The sequence below is a fragment of the Perna viridis genome, chromosome 4, assembly GCF_037379345.1.
Source record: "Perna viridis isolate PV_CMFRI_1.1 ecotype Kerala chromosome 4, ASM3737934v1, whole genome shotgun sequence".
In the NCBI taxonomy this organism is placed as follows: Eukaryota; Metazoa; Mollusca; class Bivalvia; order Mytilida; family Mytilidae; genus Perna; species Perna viridis.
In genome coordinates this window covers 15,711,318-15,739,303 of record NC_142448.1, presented here as the reverse complement: position 1 = coordinate 15,739,303, position 27,986 = coordinate 15,711,318, and the positions used below count along the sequence as shown (strand labels likewise).

The 27,986-nt window shown below is 33.5% G+C and overlaps 2 protein-coding genes and 1 long non-coding RNA gene across 10 annotated transcripts in view; 1 reads left to right on the top strand and 2 right to left on the bottom strand.

Annotated features, from left to right (window-relative positions):
- The first annotated feature begins 180 nt into the window (after positions 1-180).
- Positions 181-18,757, top strand: LOC148619048 (suppressor of cytokine signaling 2-like). 5 transcript variants are annotated; one of them, XM_088578579.1, is made up of 7 exons: positions 181-316; positions 1,342-1,401; positions 6,767-6,943; positions 8,985-9,041; positions 12,791-12,859; positions 13,648-13,730; positions 17,478-18,757. In XM_088578579.1, the coding sequence occupies exon 7, from the start codon at positions 17,690-17,692 to the stop codon at positions 18,425-18,427; it is 738 nt and encodes a 245-aa protein (XP_088434705.1). In that variant the 5' UTR covers positions 181-316; positions 1,342-1,401; positions 6,767-6,943; positions 8,985-9,041; positions 12,791-12,859; positions 13,648-13,730; positions 17,478-17,689; the 3' UTR covers positions 18,428-18,757. The 5 variants fall into 5 exon arrangements, with proteins under 5 accessions (XP_088434705.1, XP_088434702.1, XP_088434703.1 ...); XM_088578576.1 differs by having other exon boundaries at positions 17,473-18,757; XM_088578577.1 differs by lacking the exon at positions 8,985-9,041 and having other exon boundaries at positions 17,473-18,757.
- Positions 3,990-17,452, bottom strand: LOC148619049 (uncharacterized). Its single transcript, XR_015921518.1, has 3 exons — positions 17,117-17,452; positions 5,788-5,839; positions 3,990-4,845 (listed from the first exon to the last, which is right to left on the bottom strand). It is a non-coding gene; the product is annotated as an uncharacterized LOC148619049 (long non-coding RNA).
- Positions 18,758-22,225: 3,468 nt separating the features above from the next.
- LOC148619046 (protein CLEC16A-like) overlaps positions 22,226-27,986 on the bottom strand; it is a 59,790-nt gene continuing 54,029 nt past the window's right edge. For all 4 annotated transcript variants that reach the window (XM_088578572.1, XM_088578573.1, XM_088578574.1 and 1 more), the window contains one exon: positions 22,226-24,567. In XM_088578572.1, the coding sequence (XP_088434698.1) occupies positions 23,588-24,567 (980 nt within the window). In that variant the 3' untranslated portion in view covers positions 22,226-23,587. The remainder of the gene's footprint in view (positions 24,568-27,986) is intronic.

The following is a 27,986-nucleotide window of genomic DNA, read 5'->3' as shown; positions in this document are numbered from 1 at the left end:
AGGAAAATTTTGTATCCAAGATAAAATAAAAACAACGGCATCTTTTTTAAAAATAAAAATCGTCATATAATATTATATGTATATGAATAAATAATACTTACCAGAATTGAAATTATGCCCTTTTTACAGTGTTTTACAGGGGCGGATCCAGACACTTTGAAAAGGGGGGAAGCCATCCGGCATCCTCGGAAAAGAGGGGAGCTAGGAAATTATTTGCCTTTTCTTCAATTTAACACAAGAAAATGACAAAAAGGAGGGTGTCAACCTGCACCTCTGGATCCGTCACTGTTTTCTACTCCTCGTTCTTCCGTTACACGTATGTATAATATGTTTATGTGATGGTTATGCAAGTACACTCGATATAATTAGCTTTTTTACGGTAGAATGTGAAGGACATATACATGGTCTCCGAATGAGGTCATTTGATTTAGCTTTTCTCTTTCAATCAAAGACCGGTCTTCAAAGTCGCTAATCGTCAAATATTCACTGTCCATGGTTTTGGCTTCCCTTCAACATCCGAAATGGTACAAATGCGATATGCTCTAAAATCGGGTGACTTCCTCTAAAATCTTGGTGCCCTTGACATTATTGCGTTCTCTTTCGTAATCATTATGACCCGAATTTTTCAATCATCCAGAACAAGAAGATTAAACAACTGGCATTGGCTATATATACTTTGATATCGGTGTCCTGATAATACAAGCAAAAAAACACGCATAGACATGTGTATGATACGTTGTAGAAATCTTTAGGTCGCTTATGATATTGACCAGGTAACCAGTTTAGGAACCAGATTAAGCAACTGGCAATGAATATTCATAAATATCGGGGCGTGCTAATCCATATGACCTATCTGAATCGGAAACTGGGTAATGTTTAAAGTTTTACGATCTTTTCATGTAAACTTCCCGTTCTTGTAAAAGCAAGATACACAAGTAGAACATGCGTGTATGATACTTAACAGGTTCATTTTTATCTCGTATGAAGCTAGAACTAAGACGCTATGGCGCTAAACATGGCAAGTACCTGCAGCATTACGTGGCGTATAACTACATATTTATGCTAATGATATGCGAACACTAAGTACTGAAATTTCCACTTAGTCATGTACTCGACAGACAACATTCGAAATTTTTATGAAACAAAATTACAATACCGATATATGAAGGGCTTTAAGACTAAATCTATCGATATTGGCTCACAGTTAACACTTTAAAATCAATATTTTAACTAAATCTTGAATCAAACAATTTTAATCAACTTTTAAATACTTATATACATTTGTAGCCTGAAAAAAGTTTCCTTGGACAGAAACTGTATACTATAGTACTTGTTTTGCAGTTGTATAAAATATATCCAGAGCAGTGCCAGTATCGTTTGGTTTCAGAACCAACGTAACACGTATGTACATTCAACATTTCAAAACACTGTCATTGACTTTTCTGTAAAATCTCTATTTCATTAAATCCTGTAAATCTTCACAATTTAATAAAACTTAGTTATTTTTACGTGTGTAGTATTAATGTTTTGATACTAAACAAAACCTTTATTCTTTTAACAGAAAAGCGATTCATCCATATTTGACTATCTGCAAATATAAGAAAAGAAAAAGAGCTAACATTTATTTTTAATACTTTACAAAAATAATCAAAAATGTGTTTTTTTAACATACATGTAGTTGCATATTAATGCCTCCATTTGTTGATTGAGAGAGTAATTACGGGAACCAAGGTTATAGGGGTAATCAAAACAATGTAATCCAGGGACAAAGACCAGACACGGAAAACAGACATACACAACAAAGAACATAGAGTAACTAAAATCATACATACAAAGTAACAAAAACAAATGAGCAATTCGGACTCCACTAAAAACTGGGAGCATGGACCAGGTGCACCGATAGGGTAAGCGTCCTCTGTTTTTCTAGAAACACCCGACGAGTTGTCCATAAAAAGTCATGTGCGGGGTAGACGAAAGAAGAAAGGAGAACTATGACACGTCGAACAAATCAGTTTTCATTGTGCAGATGGATACACCGTAGCGATCCACGAGTTCATGATGACGACCATAAAACTTCTGTTGTGATGACTTAAATCTTGTAGCAACATACCCCTGTTCCAGAAGCCTATTTGTTAGAAGTCTAGCGCGATACAAAAAGTCTGCGTAGTTTTGGCAAGCTCTGGCATAACGTATGAGTTGTGATATGAACACTGCATACGCAGGTGCTGAAGGGATGTTGCCACAGATCAAAGGAAAGTTGACAATACTGAATGAAAAGTCATCACGTTTGGCGTAAAGTTTTGTCAATAGTTTTCCTTTACCGTCAATTTCTAAGTGTAGATCAAGATATCAGGCTGACCTTACAGTGTATGGCGTTACTCTACATCTATAATCATATACAGTAAATCTGTCTGTGCAATTCAAAGTCAATGTCTATTGAATATTCTAAGGAAAACATCATCTGACATCTATGGCAGCCAAAGTGGACAAATGTGCCCATTTATAGATATTTATAAATAATTATAAATATTTGTAATTCAATTATAAATATTTATAATTCATTTATAAATAATTATAATGATGATGTTATTTATAAATATTTATAATTCAATTATAAATTATTGTCTTAGTGTCTCTTAAAAACTAAATACGCAGTTCATACAGACTTCTATGTATATGGTCAACTTTTTTCGGCCTTGGAGATTTCTCATCAATTGCCTGGCATGCATCAATAGGTTGACTTACCTATCTGTCTTACATGCACTTGAAACTTGATTTTATCCCGAAAAGTATTTTTTCTGGGTCAAAGGTTCAGCAAATGCTGTAGGCTGTACAATATAAGCTTGCAGATCATAAATTGGATCACTAGGTCACGGATCGACATTAAATCACCTGGTAATGCATTTAATGAATTGAATGAATTAACGTGGTCACATGACTACTATAATTTCCCCGAATACACCATGACCCACATTCACGGGTATGACTATACTCGGGGACAGTGTAAACGATTCGATGCTTTACACCGTCCGTGAGAGACCCCAAATGATAGCCAAGCGCGTTAACCCCAACCTTGCTAACAATACCAGGAGAATATTAAACATACTTAAAGAGTGATGACTGGTTGTTGGAGGTGAAATTATTAGAACAATTAAAAAAAAACAGACTAAGACGCACTTTTAAGAAAATATAACATCTAACTCTGCTCGGAAACGAAGTAATGCTAAATTTGTATGCACTAACGGTCTAAGCATTCATTTTCTACATGTTAACGCTAAAATTCTAAAAAAGAAAAAAAAGGCTATCTGCAATGAGAGAGATAGACATTGCAGAACAAATGTCCGTTTGTCCGTTCGTCGAACACCAACAATCATGTCTCAAAGCAACTTGAGAACCACGAGAACGCCCTGTTTGAATATGTCAATGTTATGATGGGCTAATGGTCTGTTTATATATTTTTTGTATAAATAGTTTTAATTTTTATTTAAAAAATTGGAAGGTAAAGATTTGTAATGCCACTCTTCATCTTAAATTTACATATTTGTACTTCATATTTTACACAGTTCTTTGTCATGATTGTTATCTTTTGGTGAAATTTCGACTTTCCTTTCTGGAGTAATATTCAAAATTTTACATGTTTCTCTTTTCGCATGTCGCATCATATTTTTTAACTACTCATTCAATTTGCCTCAAAATTCCCACAAGTGATGCTCTCAAGGAATGTATACATGTTTGCAAACATGTGTTATCGTAATTTTTCAACTTCATACAGCTGTTTATTGTAATTATTCAAAGGTTTGTGTACTTTTTCGTATGAAAATATTATTGTTGGCTTGGTTTTGAAAAAAATATGTTCTTCTTTCACATTTCGCCATATCTCTTAGGAATCATTTAAAACTTTAAATAATTGTTAGTTATGCCTATATATACTTGTTGAGGGAATTCGTTTTTGTGTTTGTTGTTTGTTTTTATAATTCAGGAGAAATTCATTGTGAACCGAAATACATTTAATTAAATAACACTATAATACAGTGGTAAAAACAATTTATATATTCAAGTTATTATTTAAAGTATGCTTGATGTTTGTTGTTATTGTGATTTTAAGGTAAAATATATCAACCTCGAATTTGTTTTATTCTTTAACTTAATAAACCACGACAAAATGGGATCATTGTGTTCCCTGGGTTTATTTGTATCAAACATATTCTACCAATATGATGTTTCCTAGCCAATCAGGTTTACGTATTTGTACAGGTTTTTGTTAAATGTGGTAAAGTAAAAATAGAAACACACACTTCTGATACTACCGAGAATAAAACATTTTCAGAAAATCAAAATATAAGCATATGTATGTATTGGATCGACTCCAATGGCCATCCATATGTAGTAATGACCTTTTAACTTCGCCCTTACTATTATTATAAACATCCGACCAGCTGAGGCCTCTGTTGGAAAGCTTTTCAGTGACAAATGGGTACAATAAACGCGTGTAAAGATCAACCCTTCAGATGAATTCAGTCTTAATGTCTCTTAAAAACTAAATGCATAGTTCATACAGACTTCTATGTATTTGGTCAATGGTCGCAGTTTAGTACTGAGATGTTGAGTCCTTATACATGTAAGTTATAAAATAAAATATGAAGTCAAATAGCTAATATAAACCATCTGAATATATATGGACTAAATTGTAGAAACATTTCAGATTCTCTTTCAATCTTAAAGTTTTTCGTCAAGGGTCTGGTGGTTCGATCAACTGAGTTCACTCCTCCACGGTACAATCTTGTTGCACTGTTTGGTCATTGTCTGACGGACTTTTTTACCATAGCCGCAAATGATGAACTTGCACTATAAAACACGATGTCGATAAATCATACATTTCTAAGTGAACTTCTTATTTATTTTCTACGATGGTTTTTTGTGTGATGTTTTATTTCGGTGTTTATTTTTTTCTAGCATATATTTGCACTGGGGCAAAAATAATTAAACTATAACTTTTATTTGATATCAAATGTTTGTTTGACTGAGGGATACAAAATGAACTAAATTCTAACGAGGTTATGTAACTTCTTGTTTTATATCAGGCAATATCTTGGGTCGTTTTCGAAAAGTTTAATATCTTAAGAAACCCACTAGCTATATGTTCTATAAATTATTTCGGAATGTTACCCCATTTAAAGCAAGTTGTATCAAAAAGGATTTAAATTATTATACATTATTCTATGACTTTATTTTTTTTCTTTCCACTTTTAAAAAATGTACTTCATATGTTCTGGATGTAAACATTATATTGACTTCATTAGTTTAGAGTTTTTGCTACATCGGAACTGTTACTTGGAGAGTGTGTCCAATTATATATATTCTCTACTTGTATGAAACGTGTAGTTTATATACAAACTGTACGGTGGTGACACATGTACAACGTAAATTGTCTTTTCCACGGAACTTGTAGTTGTTTAGCGTACGTATTTGCATACGACGATCATTGGTTGTTAGGGTTTTATTTATATCTTGAAGAAAATAATTTCTATCAAATATCATCGAAAATAGAATATACTTTTCAGAAATTGTTAATGTATGCAACTAGGTTATGTCTAAAGATAGGTATTCAAATTTAAAATGTGGAGACGAACTTCAAGATTTAAGTTTTTAATTCATATTTTTATGTAAAATTTTAAGTTATATCAAATATTGAAGTAAACCTTTTCACTTATTATCAAAAATTTTCAAAATAATATTGATCTTTCAATTGGCTCTATTTCCTTCCATTAACCATACGCGCAAACCTACTGTGTCTTTCTGTTGTGTCTGCTGTTTTCAAACTTAAATCATCTCCATATATCTACAAATAAAAGCATCAAAAAGTCATAAATGTCTGATTCTACATCGAATGAACCTTGTATGATACAAAATACATTTTTCAGTAAAAGTTTGTTATTCCCGAAATAAAGTCACCTAAGAGGGTTTCAAGTCCGTATTTTGGTCGCATTCTTGAAATTTTAAAGTGATCCAGTGTGTTCTATATTGAAAACCAATAAAAATAATGAAGTCGTGAAAGTTTAGAAAAAAAGGATGGGTAAAATTTGTCTGGTTAGAAATATTTAGATTAATCTTCAACTACATTTTTTTGCAAAATTTAGTTCGTAACTTAAATTTCTATCATAAATATGATTTTCTGAAATTACTTATATTAGTAGGTTGGTAAGAAAATTGACGCCTTATTAGGTCTCTCTACTCCTTATTACTTTTTTTTAGTTTTAATTTTTTGTTTACGTTAACTAAGAAATAATACTCATAAAGGAATTATAATAATTCAAATTCGTTATCTAATATTTTATTATTAACACGAGATTATATTTCACTTTTTTGGAAAATATAGGCCCCGAGTTTGCCTCTTATCATTTGCAAACCTCTGTATTCTTTATCAGGTGAAATCCATAAGTCAATGTACAGATTATACTGTTGTCATCATTTATCAGTTTTATACTTTACAAATTAATCTTTTTATGATGGAGGTGTGTTACGGATTTGAACATCACTTAAATATTATAAAAGATTCAGAAAAAAATGGTCCGATTTTACATTGTTAATTCTTTTTTCGTGAATACAAAATTATGATAATGAATAGATGTATAACCAACAATTATAGTTTAAATCACATAAAAAATATCAACGGCTTTTATTTTTGTCTGATGACTATGCACAATATATATATTTTTAAATATAGATCAATGAAAAGTAAAAACTATTATTTATTTTCTCTTTTTAGCATACTAAATAAGATGGTTCTCTTATGGTCCATTTTGCTGATGACCGCTTGACAGCTCGAAGGTTCGATCGTTTATATAGATCACTAAACCTTAGCGAGCCAGTCTGACCTTTGAACCATTCACAAAGTGCAACTGAATTTGTAGAAAATGGAGTGGACTGGCCGAAAATAATATAAGTATGACAAAGTTTTAGTATTCATTTTGTTTTGGAACGTAATTCCATGTATTATATTTCAAGTATACCTATAAAACATTGAATGTGGATTAAAAGATGGAAAGAGGAAAATCTAAGAAACCAAGATTACAATGTTAATCAACAATAACATAATCAAAGGATAATAACAAGAAAAAATAGACACACTCAAAACAGAACCTGAAATAACCAAAATAACCAAAAATAAAACGCACATAAAAAAAAACAAACGTAAATGAGCAACTCCTCTAAAAACTAGTAATATGGACCAGGTGCATCGGTAGGGAAAGCGTTCTCTGCTTTTCTTGAAATGTTCGACCTTTTGTACACCTGGGTGTCTGAGGATAAATAAAGTGTTTGTTCTTGTTCTTGCCAAGTTTCTCATTAAATGTCATGTCCGGGCTTGAGGAATGGAAATCTATGACACAAAGAGTAAATCCGATCTTACGTTACAGATGGGTACACCATAATGATCCATAAGTTTATGATCTAATGATGAAATTAGGGATGCTGCTTCAGATGAAAGAAGAGTTGACGATGCGGAACGAAAAGACATTCATTGCGATTGAAAAATAGTTTTGGCACTAGTTTTCCGTTCTAGTAGGTCAAAATATGACTCTGACTTCAGAGTGTTTGGTTGGTCCTTTATCTTAAGACCTTTGGGGTAGATGAGATGTATATATTTCCGAATCTAGGGCTGTTTTAAGACAAAACGACATTTATAGATTGGAACCTGAGAACAAAGTATAGCTATAAAGTCATCTTCATAAGAGTGAAAGAATAGGTCAGAGAGTAGAGAAATGCAATTTGTTCCCATTGCAATACCAACAGTCTGTTTAAAAAAATCGTCGTCCACACAGGACAAATATAGGGCCGAAAAAAAAGCATTTTGACAACACCTTCTTATGTATATTTAGGAGACGATTTAGAATCGTTTTTTACAACTTTACATGAAGAATCTCTGCCAAAAAGGAATAGGGAAACTTAGCAATCAAGGTGTCTTGTCTTGTTATGTTTATTATAAATATACTAATACTTGTATGTTTGTTCTTCACTGCCCTTTTAAAAAAAAGTAACCAAAAGCTTTTTATTTTATGATTTATGAATGAGCGAATTTGAGAATAAAAAAAACTTCTCTTCTCTTAGATGCATACAATATCTGACTTCTCTACAATGCAAGTACCTACAAAACTGTAGGTGTCAATTGTTCGTTGCTCGACTTCTGAGTGACTGTCTTATAGGCAATCATACCACATCTCCTTTTTTTTATATTGATCTGTATTTGACTATTTCACTAAATCTGTCATTCAAAGCTCGTGAATGATATATACAATAAACAAGATTAATGAACATTCCTAATTGTATATTTTCCATTTATCTGTGGTAACCAGTGATAAATGTTTCAGGCTATAGAATGATTGCATTACTTTTTATTTATAACTAGCCTATGTACGCTCGATTGTTGTCAAGTTCTCTGTATAAATTTCAAACCTATATTTTTTTTATATTTTAAACGTGCAATAAGGAAACTCGTCCTTGGGCAATTGACCCAGATTCTACAACAAATATAACCAAGTATAGTACTTAGAATCAAACGATCAGTTTGAATAGTAGCAAAGTAGATAATAATTTAATATCTCTGTGACCTATTTCATGTTAGATTTTGTTTGTTTAGCGAAGAACTTTCAGAAAATCACTAATTCTTTATCGACTGCCGTAAAGGTGTATGTATCTCATTTTTCTCACTACAAAACTTCTCATGAATTGGTAACAAGAATGTACTATATAAAGGTTAAATTCATTCTATCAATTGTAAATAGATTATTACTATTTTAAGAGTAATAAAACGTTCATTAAAGATTCATTCAAACAGGCATCTTATTTAACAAAGAAAGTCGAGATTTTATGGGTGTCATGCGTTTGCACGAATTTTTGCTATATTCACTATTACATTTGCGCCACAAGGTTGTATTTTATTTGCATTAAAGACTAAATTAAAATATTTAGTTTGCGCTATTTTCCAGGTAACCATTGGGTAAAGGAAGATAAATAGTTTTCACATCTTGTACTCCCACAAAACTGTAAGCCTCAGGTGTATAAGTTTATTTCTCAAAATTTTGAAGCGTTATTATGGACATATATGCAATCCAATCTGAGACAAATAGAGGGGATGTTTGATGCATATTACAATAGTACTTAATAGTAGTTATATTAATGTATGCAAATATAATTTGGTTCAGTTTATATATATATATATATATATATATATATATATATAGAAAGGTCTGAAAAATTCCCAACGATGTTACAACTGTCAAATTTGCGATGCAAATTATTGGTCGTTCCCTCCGCGGGACTCGAACTTGTACCGCTGTGACATCTATGGCAACAGCGCCTGCACAAAGTCCAGCGCCCTAGACCACTCGGTCAGCTAGGCTATATAAAGATATAGCTTTTAGGTCATACCTCCTCGTAGGATTAATCTAGGGCTGTAAATTAGTACACGATGTATGGTAGTACGGGACAGTTCATTTAGATGTTAATATGTAGGATAGAGGATCAAATTAATGATGCATGTCACAACAAATCAATATAATACAAACGTCTCAGAATGTGACGACTCTATTTGCTACACTGCTCCATCGGATCAAATTGATACAGGGAAGACATACATACGTATAGAAAGGTCTGAAAAATTCCCAACGATGTTACAACTGTCAAATTTGCGATGCAAATTATTGGTCATTCCCTACGCGGGACTCGAACTCGTACTGCTGTGACATCTATGGCAACACCGCCTGCACAAAGTCCAGCGCCCTAGACCACTCGGCCAGCTAGGCTATATAAAAAAAGTGGTCTAGGGCGCTGGACTTTGTGCAGGCGGTGTTCATTGTCACTGATTTTGGCATACTTTAAACATCCGAAATGATACAAATGCTATATGCTCTAAAATCGGGGGACTACTGCAAAAATCTTGGTTCTTTGAAATTATTGCCGTTATGATCCGAATGGCTATATATAGATATCAGTGTACTGATAACATATACGACCTTTATATAATCAATTGTAACGAACGCCTGTGTTTGAATCGGAAACTGGGTAATATTACATAAATTCAATGCTAACCGACCATTTTATTTCTTAACGTAAACTTCCCGTTCTAATACAAGCAAAAAACACGCATAGACATGTTAAGAAGGTACGTTGTAGCAACCTTTGGATCGCTTATGATATTGACAGGGAACCAGTTTATGAACCAGATTAAGCAGCTGGTAATGAATATTCATAAATATCGGGGCGTGCTAAATATGAAGTCTTGTGACTAGCCTCAGTGCCTGAATCGGAAACTGGGTAATGTTCAAAGCTAACTGATCATTTCATGTAAACATCTCGTTCTCATTCAAGCAAGAAATACACACACAGAAAAAACGTGTATGATATTTAAGAGGTACATTTTTATCTCGTTTGAATCTAGAACTATAACGCTGTGGCGGTGAACACGGCGAAGATTTGCTGGATTATGTGGCGTATAACTACACATTAATGCAAATCATATGCGAATATTAAATATTGAAATTACGAGTGCAAGAAGTCGCTAACACTATTAGCGACTTAAAAAGTGATAAAAATGTTATGGCGAAAATATCCTAAACATACCGTCCATCGGATGATTTGCCAGACAAGCTGGGGCCGTGGGATGTCAGAGCTTGGTTCTAGGCGATAATGTATTAATTACTGTATTGACTCTTATCGTGAAAAGTTTACACTAGTATGTAATGAAAGTTTCAACTATTAACAGCATTATGTATAGGTCTCAGTATCGTATTAATTTTCCCATAGACTTCTATAGTGAAGTGCATATTTTTAGGATTTAAAAAAAAATATGTAAATTGATTCAATAAAACTTTCACTTATGTAGCATTTCTAAGGACATGTGAAAAAATAATTTCCCGCAAAGAAAATAGGGTGAGTCCACGAAGATTGGACAGAAAAGTAGTCTTGAACTATAAATAGCCATTTTCCCTACTTTCACTTTCGTTTTGCACTCACCAAACCAACCTTTTCAGTGGAACATTTTTATGATATTATGTTAGATTTTCTTTTAAAAAAGTTCTTCATCTTACAGTGTGATGTTTGCTCTATTTTTTAAGTCATTGTTCATGTCTTTTGACAAAACATTAGTTTGTAGAGAGGCAAAAAGAAAATGCACTATATTTTTATGGCATCCATGTTTTGACGTACACCCGCTCAGGGATATGCAATACGATACTGGTACCTATAGACGTTGCGTACGTTGTTGGTGTCGATTCAATTATGTCACAAATCTTAATTTTTTCGACGTTGGCCATTGGCTACTTTCTTGCTTACGGTTGTAAAATATAACAACGAATTGTATTTTTACCAAAGCATATTCACGCTTAAAGGACTGTATAAATATTCAAAATATCATGTTTATTCTAAAAATGTTTTATTGTCTAATAGTAGATAAATACGCACGTATGTTGTGATGTCACGTTGTTTTTTTTTCCGACATTTTCTAAACGTTGCGTGCTACCCAGTGCTTATCAAAAGCTTTTTTCGTTAGCTTTGAGTGAACTAATAACTATGAAATTTTGAATTTTACATGTATATATGCTGCAGATAGTATATTCTAAAAATAGTGGTACTTGGTTGAACATGTATCTAAGCGCAGCATTTTGTCTGTGTCTAACCAAAATGTCACAACATCTAAAATTTGTACATTTTATTTATTCACGCGTACACCATGCGAAATTCGAACGAATTGTTCAAAGAGGCAAATGGTGTTGAGTCGATTTCTTCATATACTCATATACTTAAAAATGTACTCATCCTTCTCTATGGTTTTATCATTTTTTTCTTTGGCTTAACAAATGGGTTTTATATAAAACCGTGTCTAACAAAAATATCACAAAGCGCATTTTTGACGTTTCCAAAGTAACGTTCTGTTTTGCGACGTAAAAACTCGTTTAATGTCAATTTTAAAAACAATAAAAAGTTTTCTAAAGTTACGATACTAGATTAAATTATTACGATTGTGGACGTAATGAAAAAATAATACGATTTTAGCGGATCTGATAAAATAATGAAAGAAATGTTGAAAAGGCAGGAAAAAGAACCATAAATAAAGTTATCGCTCGGAAACGACGACGACGACGACGACGACGACGCGGACGACGACTGCGCCATAACATTATGCGACCGCAAATTTTTTTGTCGTATGATAAAAACGGGAGATTTCGCTCTCAAATTTAACGAAATTTGTTTTCATAATTCCTAAAATTTGTCTCATAGAATAAAATTTCCGTCAAATCATTTTTAAATGGTTGATGCCAAACTATTTACCATATCAGGATGTAATCTAATCATTTCAATTGACCAAAACGTACGAATTATTAATATCGAATCAAATGATTAAATAATAAAACATGTCGTGTGTGTCATTTTATGTAAAAAATTAAATAAGCACACTTCTTTTTACATATAACAATTATAGAACGATGTACGTTGCATTACAAAAAAAAAGACGTCAAATTTTGCAGATTTTGACGTTACCAAAAATGACACCAACACCATACGCTACGCCATAGGCTTTTCTGCAGTAATTGAGAATGAGAATGTAAATTTTAAAAATAAACAAAATATAATATTTGTATGGCGGCTTATTTCTTTTTTAAGTTCAAGATCACAGAGTCGAATATTATGAAATTTTGTAAAACTAAGCAATGTGAAAATATCACATAGAATGAAAAACGTGTCAATTAATGTTGTAAACGCAATAACAATTAACTGTCTTTCTTTGAATTTACAGAATTTCGACTTTCCATTTTTGATATTCTATGACGTCACAGCAGCCATCGGACATGTCAGAGTGGGCATGGTTTGTTTAAGAAAAATCATCAGAATTCCTTTGATCAAAGTAGCCGTTTTCCGAAAATAGACAGTTTTCAAAAAGTTGTCAATATCCTTATCATAAGTTTTTAAACTAGAAATTTGTATTTCTTGAAATAATTAAAACACACACCAGTACCCAGGATTACATCGCACTGCTTTTAGTAGGTTGTTTAATAAAAAAAAAAGAAAAGAAAAAAAAAGAAAATTTACAATCCCACGGCGAGCTGAATTGTATACTTTTGAAATATATCGTTACTCAAACCTTATTGCTACATATATATAAAAAAAACCTTTTTTTTTCTTCTGTTAAAAAAATACTATTTTAGTTACTTTATGCTTTTTATAACAAAAAAATCACAAAGAAGTAACTTTTAAATCACTATATAATAAAAATAATTTAGTAGTACCCCTGTCTTTTTTTATAAAACATGATGTATTGTATTTTCTTTCTGAAATGTTTGAAAAAATGCTTTAAACTGGCCTAAAAATACGAAATTAAATGAGATAAACAAAACAAGCAGAAAGCAGCTGTCGAGGAAAAATATTAAATCGATTTTTTTTTAAATCTTTCTTAAGAAGTCTTGATACTCCTAATTATAAAATGTGAAAAAAAGTCTTTTGTAATGATTCTCATCGATTCAGACAAAGGAGAACCACAAACATTATTCCATTATTACTATAGTTATAAACACATGTAGTAATACTTTTAACCGTGTTTCAGTGTTTGTACAATATCATATTTTTGCTAATAAAGTAAACATATGTTTTGCACAGAGCCTTAAATGGACATGATGAACTATGGTATCAGCTAAGTTCTCTATGGCAAGCAGCTTACATGGATATCATACTCATCACAGGTACAATATATATATCTTTGTGGATGTAGGGGGAGTAGACAAAAGGGAAAGGAAACCACCATGACAGAAAAAAATTATAACACACTCAACATAATGTTCATATCTGTTAATTATAGTCTTAACATCATATATACAAAATATATACACCATACTATCAATCTTAGTTCATAGGCCACACAAGATTGTATCTGCTCACTTACTTTAAAATATTTTTCAGAGTTTTGTTATCAAGAAGTATAAAGCTCGATTAAATATTTCTCTACCAGGAAGTTCATAGAACAGTTCTCCGAACTATGCCAAAAGCGCGGTCTGAATTATACATTCATCTTGATAAGGCGGTGTTTAAATATATAATTTTAAGAAATCAGGGTACTGGGCCAATAGATTGATTAACTGCAACAAAATTTTGATTTTCACAATGTTACTGACAATATTGATTTACTTAATTTATTTAAAAGTTATGAGAGGTTGTCATTTCATTTGTCAAAATACGCTTAGATGGCCATATTTCAGTAATTCATTGTATCATGTCAACATAATTCTTTGAATGCGTAGGAATCAGTCAAAATAAGGCGATGCGTTTTCGTTCGGATAGCGATCAGCTAATAACGGACGCCGCCCATAAAAAGGGAAAATTTTGTTTTCGACGTTGTATATTGTGATTCCCCCCAAAAAAACGTAATAATAAAAAAAACAAAATCAAAGAATCACTGAACGGATGGACCAATGATAACTGTTGTAAAAGGCTGTATTCAGACAAGCTAATTCAAAACTTTCTTCATTAATAGTTTATAATATATTAGATATCTTATAATTTGGAGACAAATAGTCTTGTCAAGTGATTTTTTGAATATCGGCATCATTGTAACATAATGGAAAAAAGTAGTTTACTGACAAAATTTGATGGCTCTCCTAATACTTAATGCCGCAAATATAACTATTTAAAAAAATGACATGAGGCAGTTAAAAACTTACGGGAAAACTAACTAGATATGATTTATGAATATTTATATATATATATATATATATAGAAAGGTCTGAAAAATTCCTAACGATGTTAGAACTGTCAAATTTGCGATGCAAATTTTTGGTCGTTCCTTTCGCGGGACTCGAACTCGTACCGCTGTGACATCTATGGCAACACCGCCTGAACAAAGTCCAGCGCTCTAGGCCACTCGGCCAGCTAGGCTATATAAAAAATATAGCTTTCGCTGGTCGGGTCATTCCTCCTCGTAGGATTAATCTAGGGCTGTAACTTAGTACACGATGTATGGTAGTACGGGACAGTTCATTTTAGATGTTGATATGTAGGATAGATGATCAAATTAATGATGTATATGTCACAACAAATCAATTTTATACATACGTCTCAGAATGTGACGACTCCATTGGTAAATTGCTCCATCGGATCAAATTGATACAGGGAAGATATGTAAACGTATAGAAAGGTCTGAAAAATTCCCAACGATGTTACAACTGTCAAATTTGCGATGCAAATATTTGCGATGCAAATATTTGGTCGTTCCCTCCGCGGGACTCGAACTTGTACCGCTGTGACATCTATGGCAACAGCGCCTGCACAAAGTCCAGCGCCCTAGACCACTCGGCCAGCTAGGCTATTAAATATAGCTTTCGCTGGCCAGGTCATTCCTCCTCGTAGGATTAATCTAGGGCTGTAACTTAGTACACGATGTATGGTAGTACGGGACAGTTCATTTAGATATTATTATGTAGGATAGAGGATCAAATTAATGATGCATGTCACATGTATGTTTCTGCATAAAATTTAACGCTTCAGACCACTCGGCCAACTAGGTATTTAGGAACAATTCGATAAAATAAAGTTCCCGATATTAGTTCTGAATATCCGTTTTCAATTAATGATGCAAAATTTTAAACTACAAGATATATTTATGTAATTGGAAAAGAGAATCAAACAAACAAAAAAACTCTAGGTCTGTACTGTCTGCGTTGTTTGCTCCTAAATAAGAAATCATTTTGTTATTATTTGGTTTTCTGGGGAGATACTGTTGTTTTTTTGTTTTTTTTTGGTGGGGGTGTGAGTTGGTCAAATTCCATTATTTTTTTTATAAAAAAAATAATCTGTAGTTTATTTCTTTTTTTATCAAACCATGCGGACATCCAAAGTGATTCGTACTAAATGTCCCTGATCAAACCAATTATGTAATCAATTTGCATGATGATTGGGGGTTTTTACGATCTTGACCCTCCTTACGGATCTCGCACGACCGCCCCTTACGGGGATTCTGTACGTAAATGTCTGTTAGAAGTTGGAGGCAGCGGAGCCTAGTCTTCGGGACACCCGACCGAATAACCAGTCAGAATACGTCCCACTAGCGGCTGGGCTGCTCTGTTAACGCTCTGGCCTACTCCCAGACCCCACGTGGGTCCGAGGGCGTTTCCCCACTCTAACTGGGAGTACGCCAACGTGTATCTTCATCTTTATTATATACCGAATTCAATGGCTCATGCAAATATGATCCAGCTGAACAATAGGGGCTTGTTCCCCCGTGGTTAAACTCACTCGTGTCTAACCGGCCCCAACATTTTTTTCTAAGTAAGCCTGTATAAGAAAAATTATCCCTTTGAAGAAAAAATGTTCTGACACCCCTACCTCCAAATTAAAAATTATCATTCTGATCGCATCCCGCCATAGTTTACGTTAAACAAAGTATTAGTTATGATGAAGGACTTTATACTACTTGTATGAAAAAAAACAAGAAAATTATTTTACAAGTGTCAAGACCCACGTGCACCTGATAGATACCAGTGGTGGCTCCAGACACTATGAAAAGGAGGGTGCCAGTCGATGTTCCTTAGAAAAAAAAATTCCGCTGGAACATTATTTGCCGTTTTTTTTTGTCAATTTTACACAAGAAAATTACAAAAAAATTTCCATTGGAAAGGGGGTTGTCAACATTCTGCACCCCTGGATCCGCCATTGGATACTATCTTTTCCCTTATATACACATGACTCTGAAGTTAGAATTTATTTTAAAGAAAAGGTCGTATTTATTGTTTATAATAACCTTTCTACTTGTTTATTTCCTAAATAATGAAAATAGGGGGATAATAGAATTAATTAGTAGTAATACGTCTTTGTATTTTATAAAAAAGAATGTATCAGTGATCTGAGAAATAATACACGATTACTTTTTCCGGAAATAGATAAATCACCAGTATATGTACTTTCCGTTTTACATCTTCAGAAAAATCGATACTGAAATTACGGCGATAATTTTAGGAAAGAGGTACAAAAATATGTATGCGGTTGGATAGCTTATGTAAAGTATGAAACTGATAATCTCTTCTTGGAAAACTAATTAGATATTTCTAATTATAATAAGTTAATGAGTGTTCGTTACCACTTATTCCTCGTATTTTCTCTGCCGTTAGAGGAGTTTTACATAATGATATTTATCATTATACAAGGTAAACACTCGGTTGATAAACCACAACAAATATCTCGCTGATAAGGCCAGGCTATTACCTTTGCGGTTTAAGTAGTTCTTCGAATTGTTTACAAATACAAAACACGTGTCCTTTACTTTCGCTTTCAATCTGTAGGCCTTATCCCATTTCCTGAATACGGAACAATAGTAAACAAACCATTCTGTTTCTATCTGAATGATTGCTTGTCAAATTTTTGTTCCTCCTATAACAAATTATTGATAATAAGAGTATTACTTTCTGAAATACACTTCGGCATATATATTTTTAGAATAGGTGTTTTCCTACTTCGCATGCGCAAGCTAAAGGGTAATTCCGAGGATACGATTTTCTGAGAACGACTGTAGTCATATAAAGGGCAGTGGAACATTTAAATCAGATGGCTTGGGCTGAAGAATCAGTACTAGCATCAGAAGTGAAAAGGTTTACTGACCAAAACTATTTGTTAATATACAGATTTTCTTGGTTGAATACTAGATCGGTACCGTATGAGTCCAAGAGACCAATCCGTGTGTGATTGTATGGCAGAGTCAACCACAAATGTGAAAGACATAAGTCCGCATTACAAAAAGGATATTAAACGTAAAAGTGAAGAAAATTCAATTCGACAAATTAGAAAAATTACACACGAGAATTGTCAATGTTGTGATACTGCGAGGACTAATGATTATCTATGCACAAAAGATTTCTATGTGCAAAGCAGAAATTTAGAATTACTTCTACAGACTACGTGGTATTTTGAAGGAATGTCTAGTCAACAAGCAAAACAAACACTATCGAAATCCGAAGTTGGAACTTTTTTAGTTAGGGATAGTTCTGATCCTAACTTTCTTTTTTCAGTTAGTGTGAAAACACCCAGGGGACCAACGAGTGTACGGGTTTCTTACTGTAAGGGGCTTTTCCAATTAGACTGTGATGTTCATATAAAATCTACAGTGCCCAAGTTTGATTCACTTGTAGCTTTAGTGGATTACTACGTGCGCTTAGGACTTAACGAAAAACATAAATGTAGATGGTTGGAAAGCTCAGGAAGAAAAGATCTACCTATTGTGTTAAAAAAACCTAAAACTAACGGTATGTCTGATCTAAGGCATTTATGTAGGTTAACAATCAACCGTAATCTACCTGTAACCCAAAAACAGCATGAAATTGTTGGAAATATTGACAAACTAGGATTACCTAAACCTTTAGCAGAATACTTGAAGTATTATCCTCATCTAAATTAACGGTGGAACGGGTTTAAAAATGGCAGCATCGAATTAGTGTTCATTTGTCTACCTCAGGGAGTTTAAAGGTATGAGTGCAGAAACATTGGATAGACGCAATTAAGCCTCCATTAAAAAAACGAACTAAAACAAAATTTTCACTGCCTTTGACCAGTTGTATTTTGCTTGTATCTGCTTAATTCACTTTAGTGTAGCAATTTTGGTAACGTATTACGTCAATTTACGTCTTTTCCAGAATTTTTCGAAAAAATATGAAAGACAAGCGTATTTTCGACACAACAAGCTCTTGTTATTTATTTGATGTTTTGTTGAATTAAAATATAGAACTTGTTTATGCAATTGTTCATTTAAGAAAATATCAGCCAATGATACTCTAACTCTTTAACTTCCTTAGTTGAAGATATTTATACCTAACGATTTAAATAATGCACACTGATTTGTCCAAATCGCACCAATGTGCATAATCTTACGGAGATAAAAATACGTCCGATATCCTACATTTTTGGGAGTAACCCATCGGTCTTAATTCAGTACTCTCACTTAAGATCTATTGATATTGTTATGTATATTAAACCGGGTATACACTCATCAGAGGATTAACAACCTTTCGTCATAAATGACATTCAGAAATTAGTCATTGATTGTATCAAAGGTGCGCATTTTGTCATTTAACTTTTATTATTACGTACAGTTTAAGGGAAAGTCACTTTATTGTTTTTAGAACAGTATTTTGAGTAGCGAAATGAGGAAACAATGTAGTACGCAGAAAATATCGAAATATTTCGATTAATTACTGTGGCCTTTGGAATTCATGTTATCCTTAATTAGCCACACTGAATTGATCTGGAAGGTAAGGGGGGAAAAATCTTCGATTGTTATGACGGATTTTTCTCTCAGTAAACCAATCAAATTATTTGACTTAGACGAAAGACACAAATCATTCAACATGGCAACTATCGGAAACCAATTTCAAAACTCAATCATTTGTGAGGTTGGAAATTTGTTCGGTTTTTAGACCACTCATTTAAAGTACATATTCAATGTTGACCAAAGGAATTTCATTTAAAAGTAATAAATGATTTAGAATAGATAAATAAAGTTATCAAATATTTAACTTTGGTCAGTATGACATAGGCCAGGGTCACCTTGTTATACAATAAATCCACGTCAGCATTTTTCAATAGTGGTCAACATTTTACTATTTTGTTCATGGTTAACAAACAAATGTTGAGGCATCATTAAGGAAAGCTAAAGATTAACTCCAGCCCAGAACTGGCATCCCTTTTACAAAAGGACCTCAACCTGTATCTAGGGTTTTTGATATAAAAATCAGGAAAAACTGCCATACCAAGATTCTTGGTATCGGCAAATTAAATATTAGAAACCTTCGTTTCTAATTCTTACAGGCCAGTTTATAGTTAAGATATTTCTTGATTAGGTTAAGTTAAATATATGCAAATTAATGAATTTAGATTTTTCGAATTCAAGATATTTATCTAAGGGAATTAAATCCAGCCTCACGTGAAATTAATTCAGAGAAAGTAAATGTTCACTAATAGCAGATACATATTGTGTGTTTATCTATTTTGTTTTATGTTTAGTTATTATTTCATTATTGTAAATAAGCATTCTTGGTATCGGCAAATTAAATATTAGAAACCTCCGTTTCTAATTATTACAGAGCCTTCCCACCCAAAGCTTTGGAACGCAAGATTTGTTTGGTCCACTCGTGTCCAAAAGTAACGTGAGCACAAAAAGTCCTAACAAATTTTTGAATTTCAACTAATAATGGAAACAACGTCAACAATTCACAATAATGTACACACAGTTTCATTCTGATTTGTTTTCAAAGTTAATTTCTCACGATGAATATATTACTTATTATTTAGGACTTTCCCACATGGGAAAGACCTTATTGTTTTTCTTATGTATTCTGAGAGCTTCGGCTTTTGGAGTTTCACTATTCTCAATGGCACAGCGAATTCTTAAATAGATAGTTCAATGCTTATGAGATATGATTTGATGCCGGTATTGAGTTTAGACAAATCAACGAAAAAAGGCTGTATTAAGTAAAACGGCAGTTCATCGCAAATAACAATCATTTTAATAATGATAAAACCCAATCCTAGGTAACACCGTAATGCTTAACGCCAACGGTTACGTGGACTGCTTTTTATTGATCACACATGTATTGTCTATTTTCTACGTATTTCTAAAAATAAAACAAATAAAATAAGAGTATAACATATCAAATATGATTATAAGAATTGAACGCTTTTACATGACAATGAAAGATAAAATTCCTAAATAAAAAGCTTCACCGAGCGCACAAAATTTTAATTTCAATAAAAAAAAAATCCAATCATACCAAAAATAATAATGTCGATTTTTTAGGGTGTGGCACCTTATAAGAGATATTTGAAATCTGATTGAAAAAAAAACAGGCGTGTATTTTTATGTGGAATCCTATATTTTTTTCGAAATCTGACCAAATTTATAAATAGTCGATTTTTTCGGTTGTGATCCCTTTAATCCTTTATAATTCGAAAACCGTAAGAGATATCTAAAACTGGTTGAAAATGCAGGCAGGGATTTTCATGAGGAATCCTATAAAAATCTAAATCGGACCAAAAATAAAAAAATAAAGTTGAATTTTTTGGGCGTTGCCCAACTTTGGCTCTCTACAACTTGAAAGCGGTCCAAAACACATAAAATCTGCTCGATAAATTTGTTTACCAAAATTAAAAAAGGAACACAATAAAAAGAAACATTTAAATAAAAAAAAAAAACCAAACATTCTACATGGGTTTGAATAAAAACGAGTTTTTGAACACTTTTAGCCCCCTTTTCCCCGGGACCACAAAGTCCAAATTAAATAGAAATCTTCCTTTAGTGGTCAGTAAAATCATATCAAAACTTTAGAACAACTAGTAATCCACATCTAAAGTTATCGCACTGAAACGAAGTGTCCCCAGACATCGACGACTCTGTCATTACATTATACGACCGCAAATGAGTTCCATTAAATGAACATAGTAATATATTTAGGGTCGGGGTTGAGATGGTGGTTTGAATGAAAAGAAAAAGTTCAAACGTAAGGTCTATATTGTTTGTAGACACTGTTTGATAATTCATCCCAAGTTTCAAAATTTTTAATCTCAAGTTAATTCATAAGCTACGAGTGGCAATCTCAAATAAAAATTGTTATTTTTATGAACTGAAAACAAGGTAAATATGTTGAAATGCTTTGCGCGTGTGACCGTTGGTCCGTCTATATACCTGCTTCCGTTATTGTTCCACATCATCATGAAGCCCGATGCACGTGTTAACCTCCGCTAACCATACAACCTCTTTTTAGCTTACTTCGTACAGCTAGGTGTCACTTCACCATGTTATCCGCGTTTTAATCTCGTAGCTGTGCTAGCATTCTCACAATGCTTGAGCTCCAAGCTACTGTAAGAAATCCGCGAAGAACGCTGTACCGTACTAATGTTTATAAAAAAGCATGAATTTAGTGTGTAGTGTTACAAATATGTAACAGATTTGAAATAGCGAAGATACCTCTCCAATGGAGACAGGAATATTATCAGCTATCGTGGATATGAAGTAATAAAATTTTCAGAGAACATGTCTACCCATGAAGCTCTTTCCGTCGATATTAGTGTGTAGTATGGGGAACTAATGAAAGATTTGAAATAGCGAATAATACTCTGCACGTAAGATTGTTGGGTGTTATATAACGGTTCATACCGTAACAATGAGAAGTATTTCTGGAATGTGACAGATCTTCAAACACGATTTTATTCTTTAACTTTTTTATTTTCCATAATTCTTACAAACAATATTTTTTTTCCATTTCATTGATTATTACAATGAACATGTAGGCATCAATGTTACCCAGTCGCTATCATTTCTTCTAAGCCAATCAGTGTGTTATAAATCTTCACCATCATAAAACATACCAGAACTATTTCCTGTCATTAAAGTAGCCAACGAAAATACATGTTCCTTGTCAACTATTGTTTCTATTACCATACTACATGTATCATTAAAACAGTTTTTTACAATGGGTAAGCAACTTACTCCAATAAGTGTTACATCAAACCATTTTAAAGAAATTTGGAATAGTGGAGTACAGTATATCTTATGACATAAATTATTGAAACTATGAACAGTATATATAAATGTACATTTAAGAAATGATAAAGTAGAAGATAGGATAGGATCACTGTGGACATGGATTTTGTGTTCTGATTCAAATATGCATCTATGATTTTGAAATATGAATTTCCGTCTTTTTTAATTCTATAAATTTGTACATGTATCTATTAATGCTTATAATTTCTGAAATGATTTAAAAAACGTAAAAAAATAATCATTGGACAGGATGTAAGACCCTATGTTTAAACTTAATTATCCTGCCAATGTACACTTTCTGAAAGGATAAAATACAGTACTTGTTACTTATACAACCTGGGTGCCTATATAACAAAACAACTCAAGAATACAATCAGTTGCATGATACATAAAGAAAGGTAGGAATATTTGACCAAACTTGGAACTTTTATCACCTTCAGTAAAAAGATTGGTGGTATCACTGACTAAAGAGCAACATCAGTGTTAACTAAAGCGGGATCGCAATACTACAAGTGTGAAAGTACTGGATCAACTTTCACAAAACATCTCAACCTAAAGGTACCACCGATCCATCCTCAATTCAAATCATAACCTATCCGATAATTTGAAAAAAAAGAACACCTCGCTTTCTCATTAAACAGATGGATGCAATGCTTAAATGTTACCATGTCTTACTCCTGTTAGTACACTTACACTTTAAAAAGTGTTCCTGTGAGGAAAAAAACACATTTAAACACCAGTACAGACAGGATTCAATAACCATGGTTTGACTGAGTACTAAGACAACTGTATGTCAAATTACAAGGTTACGTGAAGGTAATAGATATAACATACTAGTATCATAGTTCTGTATATGCACTCAAAAAATCATACAATGGAGTGCATGATACATTTCAGTAACTACATATATGTATATGGTCTAACATTGCACACTGATAGGACTAGCATATCACAATATTTCCATATATAGTTTTATTTGTTCAGGGTCAACAATCAAAATCTCTATGTTTGGTTCTGTTGCAATCAAAATTCAGTTTTACTTGTAGGAATGTCTGAAGGAACGTTTGGATCATCTGAGAAATGTACCTGAACAATCTGAGCCAGTTTTGTTAGCTGGTCAGAAGCTGATGATGATTTAGCTTGAGCAACATTGACTACAGTCGCCGTACTTATTTCAACATCAGCTGCAGAGGGTGATTTAAATGCAAAGTTTGGTTTTGAACTTGAATCTTTTCTTTTCGCTTCACATGCCTCCTGATGTTCAACGTTTACCATTAATCCATCACTACTTGCACCAGTGCTCGATGTATCACTTGGGTTTTTTAAATTTTCTGCTGGCGGGACGAGTTTCAATGAGCCTATACCAGTTGGAACTGATCCGTTGTCCTGTGAAAATAACGTGAGAGCTGGTGCCTCCGCTGGTCGCAAAGTTTTAGGTGACTGGCTATCTTTACTTCTATTCCGAATGACATGACTTTCATCAGATGATGACCCTGACGACGACGGTCGAGAACGATTTGTCTCTTGCACAGGTTCACTTTTACTATGTTCTCTGCCTTTCGGAGTTGAACTTCTGTCTCGTTTTATACCGTCTCTCATTGACAAAGATCTTCCCCGAGACGAGTTAATGCCTTCCTCACGTTTTGGACTATGTGAATGACTCCTGCTATGTGAAGTTGTTGCCATACTTTGTAGCCTGACGTTTGGCATTTTCTTTGAATGTTTCTTTTTCTTTTGTGAGAGATCCTCTAATGGAATATCCTGCGCAGACACATCTACTGGGGAAGGCGTGTGGCGAGTTCCATTCCCGTTCCCTGTATGTTGATTGAATGTCTGATAAGCAAACGCCTCTTCGGCGATTTCTACTTGATCAGTTTGTTCGTTGTTCCGTGAGGCATTAGAGTGGTCAGAACTTTGTTCACTTACTGACCTTGTTATATCTCGAGGATTCTGTCCGGGTATCGGAAATGGGGTTGAAATAGTTCGTATCGGATGGCTTCTACCTAAAATACAAAAAAAACTGGATAAAATATAATCAGTCACTCAAGGGCGCAACTAAGTGTTTTGGAAAACAACTTGACTGCCGCACTATCACCTATTTAACGATTTCTGTGAAACTTAACCCTAGTCCAAGTTCAGTTTGTTTGTTTGTTTGTTGGGGTTTAACGTCCGAGCAGCAGTATTTCAGCTATATTCAGACGATGAACATGAAATTGGTGATATTGTTTGTTTGTTTGTTTGTTGGGGTTTAACGTCCGAGCAGCAATATTTCAGCTATATTCAGACAACGAACATGAAATGGATGATAAAATGAACATGAAATGAAAAAAAAAGAAAGGATGGGTCACTAGGATAATAGGGTCGACAAATTTTGATTGCCACTGGAAAAAGGGGGGATGGGTAAGGTCGGGCAATTTAGCCTCCTGTGGCGGAGCGCAAAGGTTCCTACTCCTATCGAATACCACAGCAGGGTTCTTTAACGTGCGAGGAACGTGGCATTTTCCCAACACAGTGCACCACTATGGTTTGCGGTCAGGTTTTCCGTATTATAGCCTGACAACCCTAGCATGTAACACGCCAGGGGTACCCCATTCCACCACCTGGGGCACACATCCCAGTTGCTCTGTGGGCAGAGCGTCCTATCCTCCGGCTAGGGTTCTGAGCACTATTTAGTCGCCTTTTACGACAAGCTTAGCGCTGCTGCAGGTCTATTCTTTTAACACCCGGACCTGCACGGGACTCCAAGTTCAGAGGCTGTGACGTCACTTCAATGGAAAGTAAGGATTATAATTAAAATTAAAATGTAAACGATAATTCCGATTTACTTTACAGTTATTGGAATGCACATCGAATGATCCCCTTCATAAACATTCATTGAGCAACCGTTACGAACTCGGATTTTATTTCAATACAACGTAACACGCGCCCACACCAACTGTAAGGATTAAAAGTAGCAGATGAATACCGCCTACGGAAGTAATTTTAATGCATAATGGTTAATGGTACCTACTTTAATTTTTTATCTATTGCATTTATTTTGGGAAATTTGATTGTAATACGAACTTTTGAACGCCGATTATACTAGCCTTTTCCTGCAGAAAAATCGCACCAAGAAAGGGGCTAATTTTGATATTTTCGTGATCCGCCCCTTCAATGACTAGCTATGAGGTGACATGTGATACTTGTCTGGTTGTCACTTTGATTATTGATTCATGGTTTTCGTTTAAGATTGATTTTTTACTGTTTAAGTAATGTGAGATCGCTCTACTCAGTTTTCAAATACCACAGACCTTAAACCCTGCTATATAGTAATTATCATCCGCTGCCATAAAAATATACCACATTGGGACTAAAACAACAAGAAATTATACAGCGCATTCTGCAATGTTTTATTTGATCATGAATGTCAACAACAGTTGTTTAAATAATTTTCTTTCCAAGAAATAATTTGCATATTGTTCCAGGAATACTTGACTTTATATCATGTGATGGTAACTCTGTGAATAGCTTCATTAATATTAAACAATAAAAGTAAAACCTACTACTTCATGTGGAAACAAATAATATAATGGAATATTTCGTAGTGACATGGGTATAAAATCATTTATCTATTCATTAATACATTAAGTGCCTTAAAATAATCCTTATCCTTGAGACTTATCAGCCGGACCTATTATAACTTTTCCGTCCGGCATTATATCTCCTGGCTATCTTTCTTTACATCACCCTATTAACACTGACCAACAAGTAATGATTCCAGAGTAAAAGAAAGTCCATAGACCAGTCCAATGATAATCTATCTATGTATATATTAAATGGGAAGAAAGGGCTCAAGTTCACAAATATAATGTAATCAATGTACAAAATATTTTTGTGAAAATGCAGACTGGGAACTTTTGAACATTTAAGAATATTGACATCTCAGTTGCCTTTATGTCTTGTGTCTACACATTTTTAAGATACAGGTTAAGGATCCTTTAAATAATCTCCCCAATTACACACTGTTATTAATATATACTTTTCTACAAGATGACAGATTTTCTTTGAAGTTTTTCAAGATGTTCCAAAGGAATGACACTGTCACTAAGTATCTTAGCTACCTCTATAATTTGATCCAGTTAATTTTTTATCTCTGGAAGTTACATCTATTTGATTTGTGTTCTTAATATCTAGATTTGTTATCAGTAGGAACGCATAGTTGGAATTGGACCAACGAAAGTACCCATCTCACCAATTAAAAAAAATCCTGTCATCTGGAATTAGTTGGATGAAGAGTTTTCAAATATTTAGACAAACTGACCTTGACTTACTAAATAATAAAAGATGATAAGACACATAAAACCAGAAAGACTAACATACATGTGACCACTAGAACATCCATTGGACAACCTTACCAAAGGCAAAAAGAAAGTGCAAATGATTAGTTCAACATTAAATAAAATTGAACAAAAAATGACTTATAAGAAAAGGATTTATCTCTAAATCATAATTTACATTCATAAATTCAAATTTCAACCTATCTAAACCAACCCCAGGTAAAAGAAGAGACCTGTCTAAACCAAGCACAGGTTAAAGAAGAGACCTGTCTAAACCAATCCCAGGTAAAAGAAGAGACCTGTCTAAACCAATCCCAGTTAAAATAAGAGACCTGCCTAAACCAACCCCAGGTGAAAGAAGAGATGTATCTAAGCCTTAGGGACCTGTCTAAATCAATCCTAGGTAAAAGAAGAGACCCTTCTAAACCAACCCCAAGTAAAAGACAGACCCTTCTAAACCAGATGACTTTAAGAATGTCTTCAAATTGTCATATAGATTACAAAATATGTAAATAAATAAAGCAAACATATTCTTCAGGATGAAATGGGTACTGAAAAGACTTGTTGTTCAGGAGCATAACAAGCAACAAAGACTGATTAAAAGTAAAGCCATTCAGGTGTACTCTTCCCCTAAATTTTTATTTTTCTTAACAGAAATTTTTGATCATTCAGAAATTACACCAAAACATAATGCCTTTACTCTGTTTATGTTACTCAACCAGAAAACTGGATCTGCCTCTGAAATCTATGTACCATCAGGATATACTATGAACTTTCAGGAATTCATGGAGCCAGAGCAGCCCCTGATTAAGTGAGTAATTTTCGCGGGGTGCTCATTTTATGCCAAAATAAATTCCAGGAAACATTTTCTGTGAGCTAAACTACTAAGTGCATCACTTAATTTAGGATCCATTAAAATAAGAACTGACAAAATTTTATGAATATCCTTTTGCCTCAAAATTAGGACATTATACCTCTGTCATATGGCAACAAAAATAAGAAAAATCTGATCACATTACTTGTATGTACAATACCAGTTGAAATGAAATGATTCAGTTTTTTTGGATATGTGATAAGTTCAAAGACACCAACAATGTACCAAATAG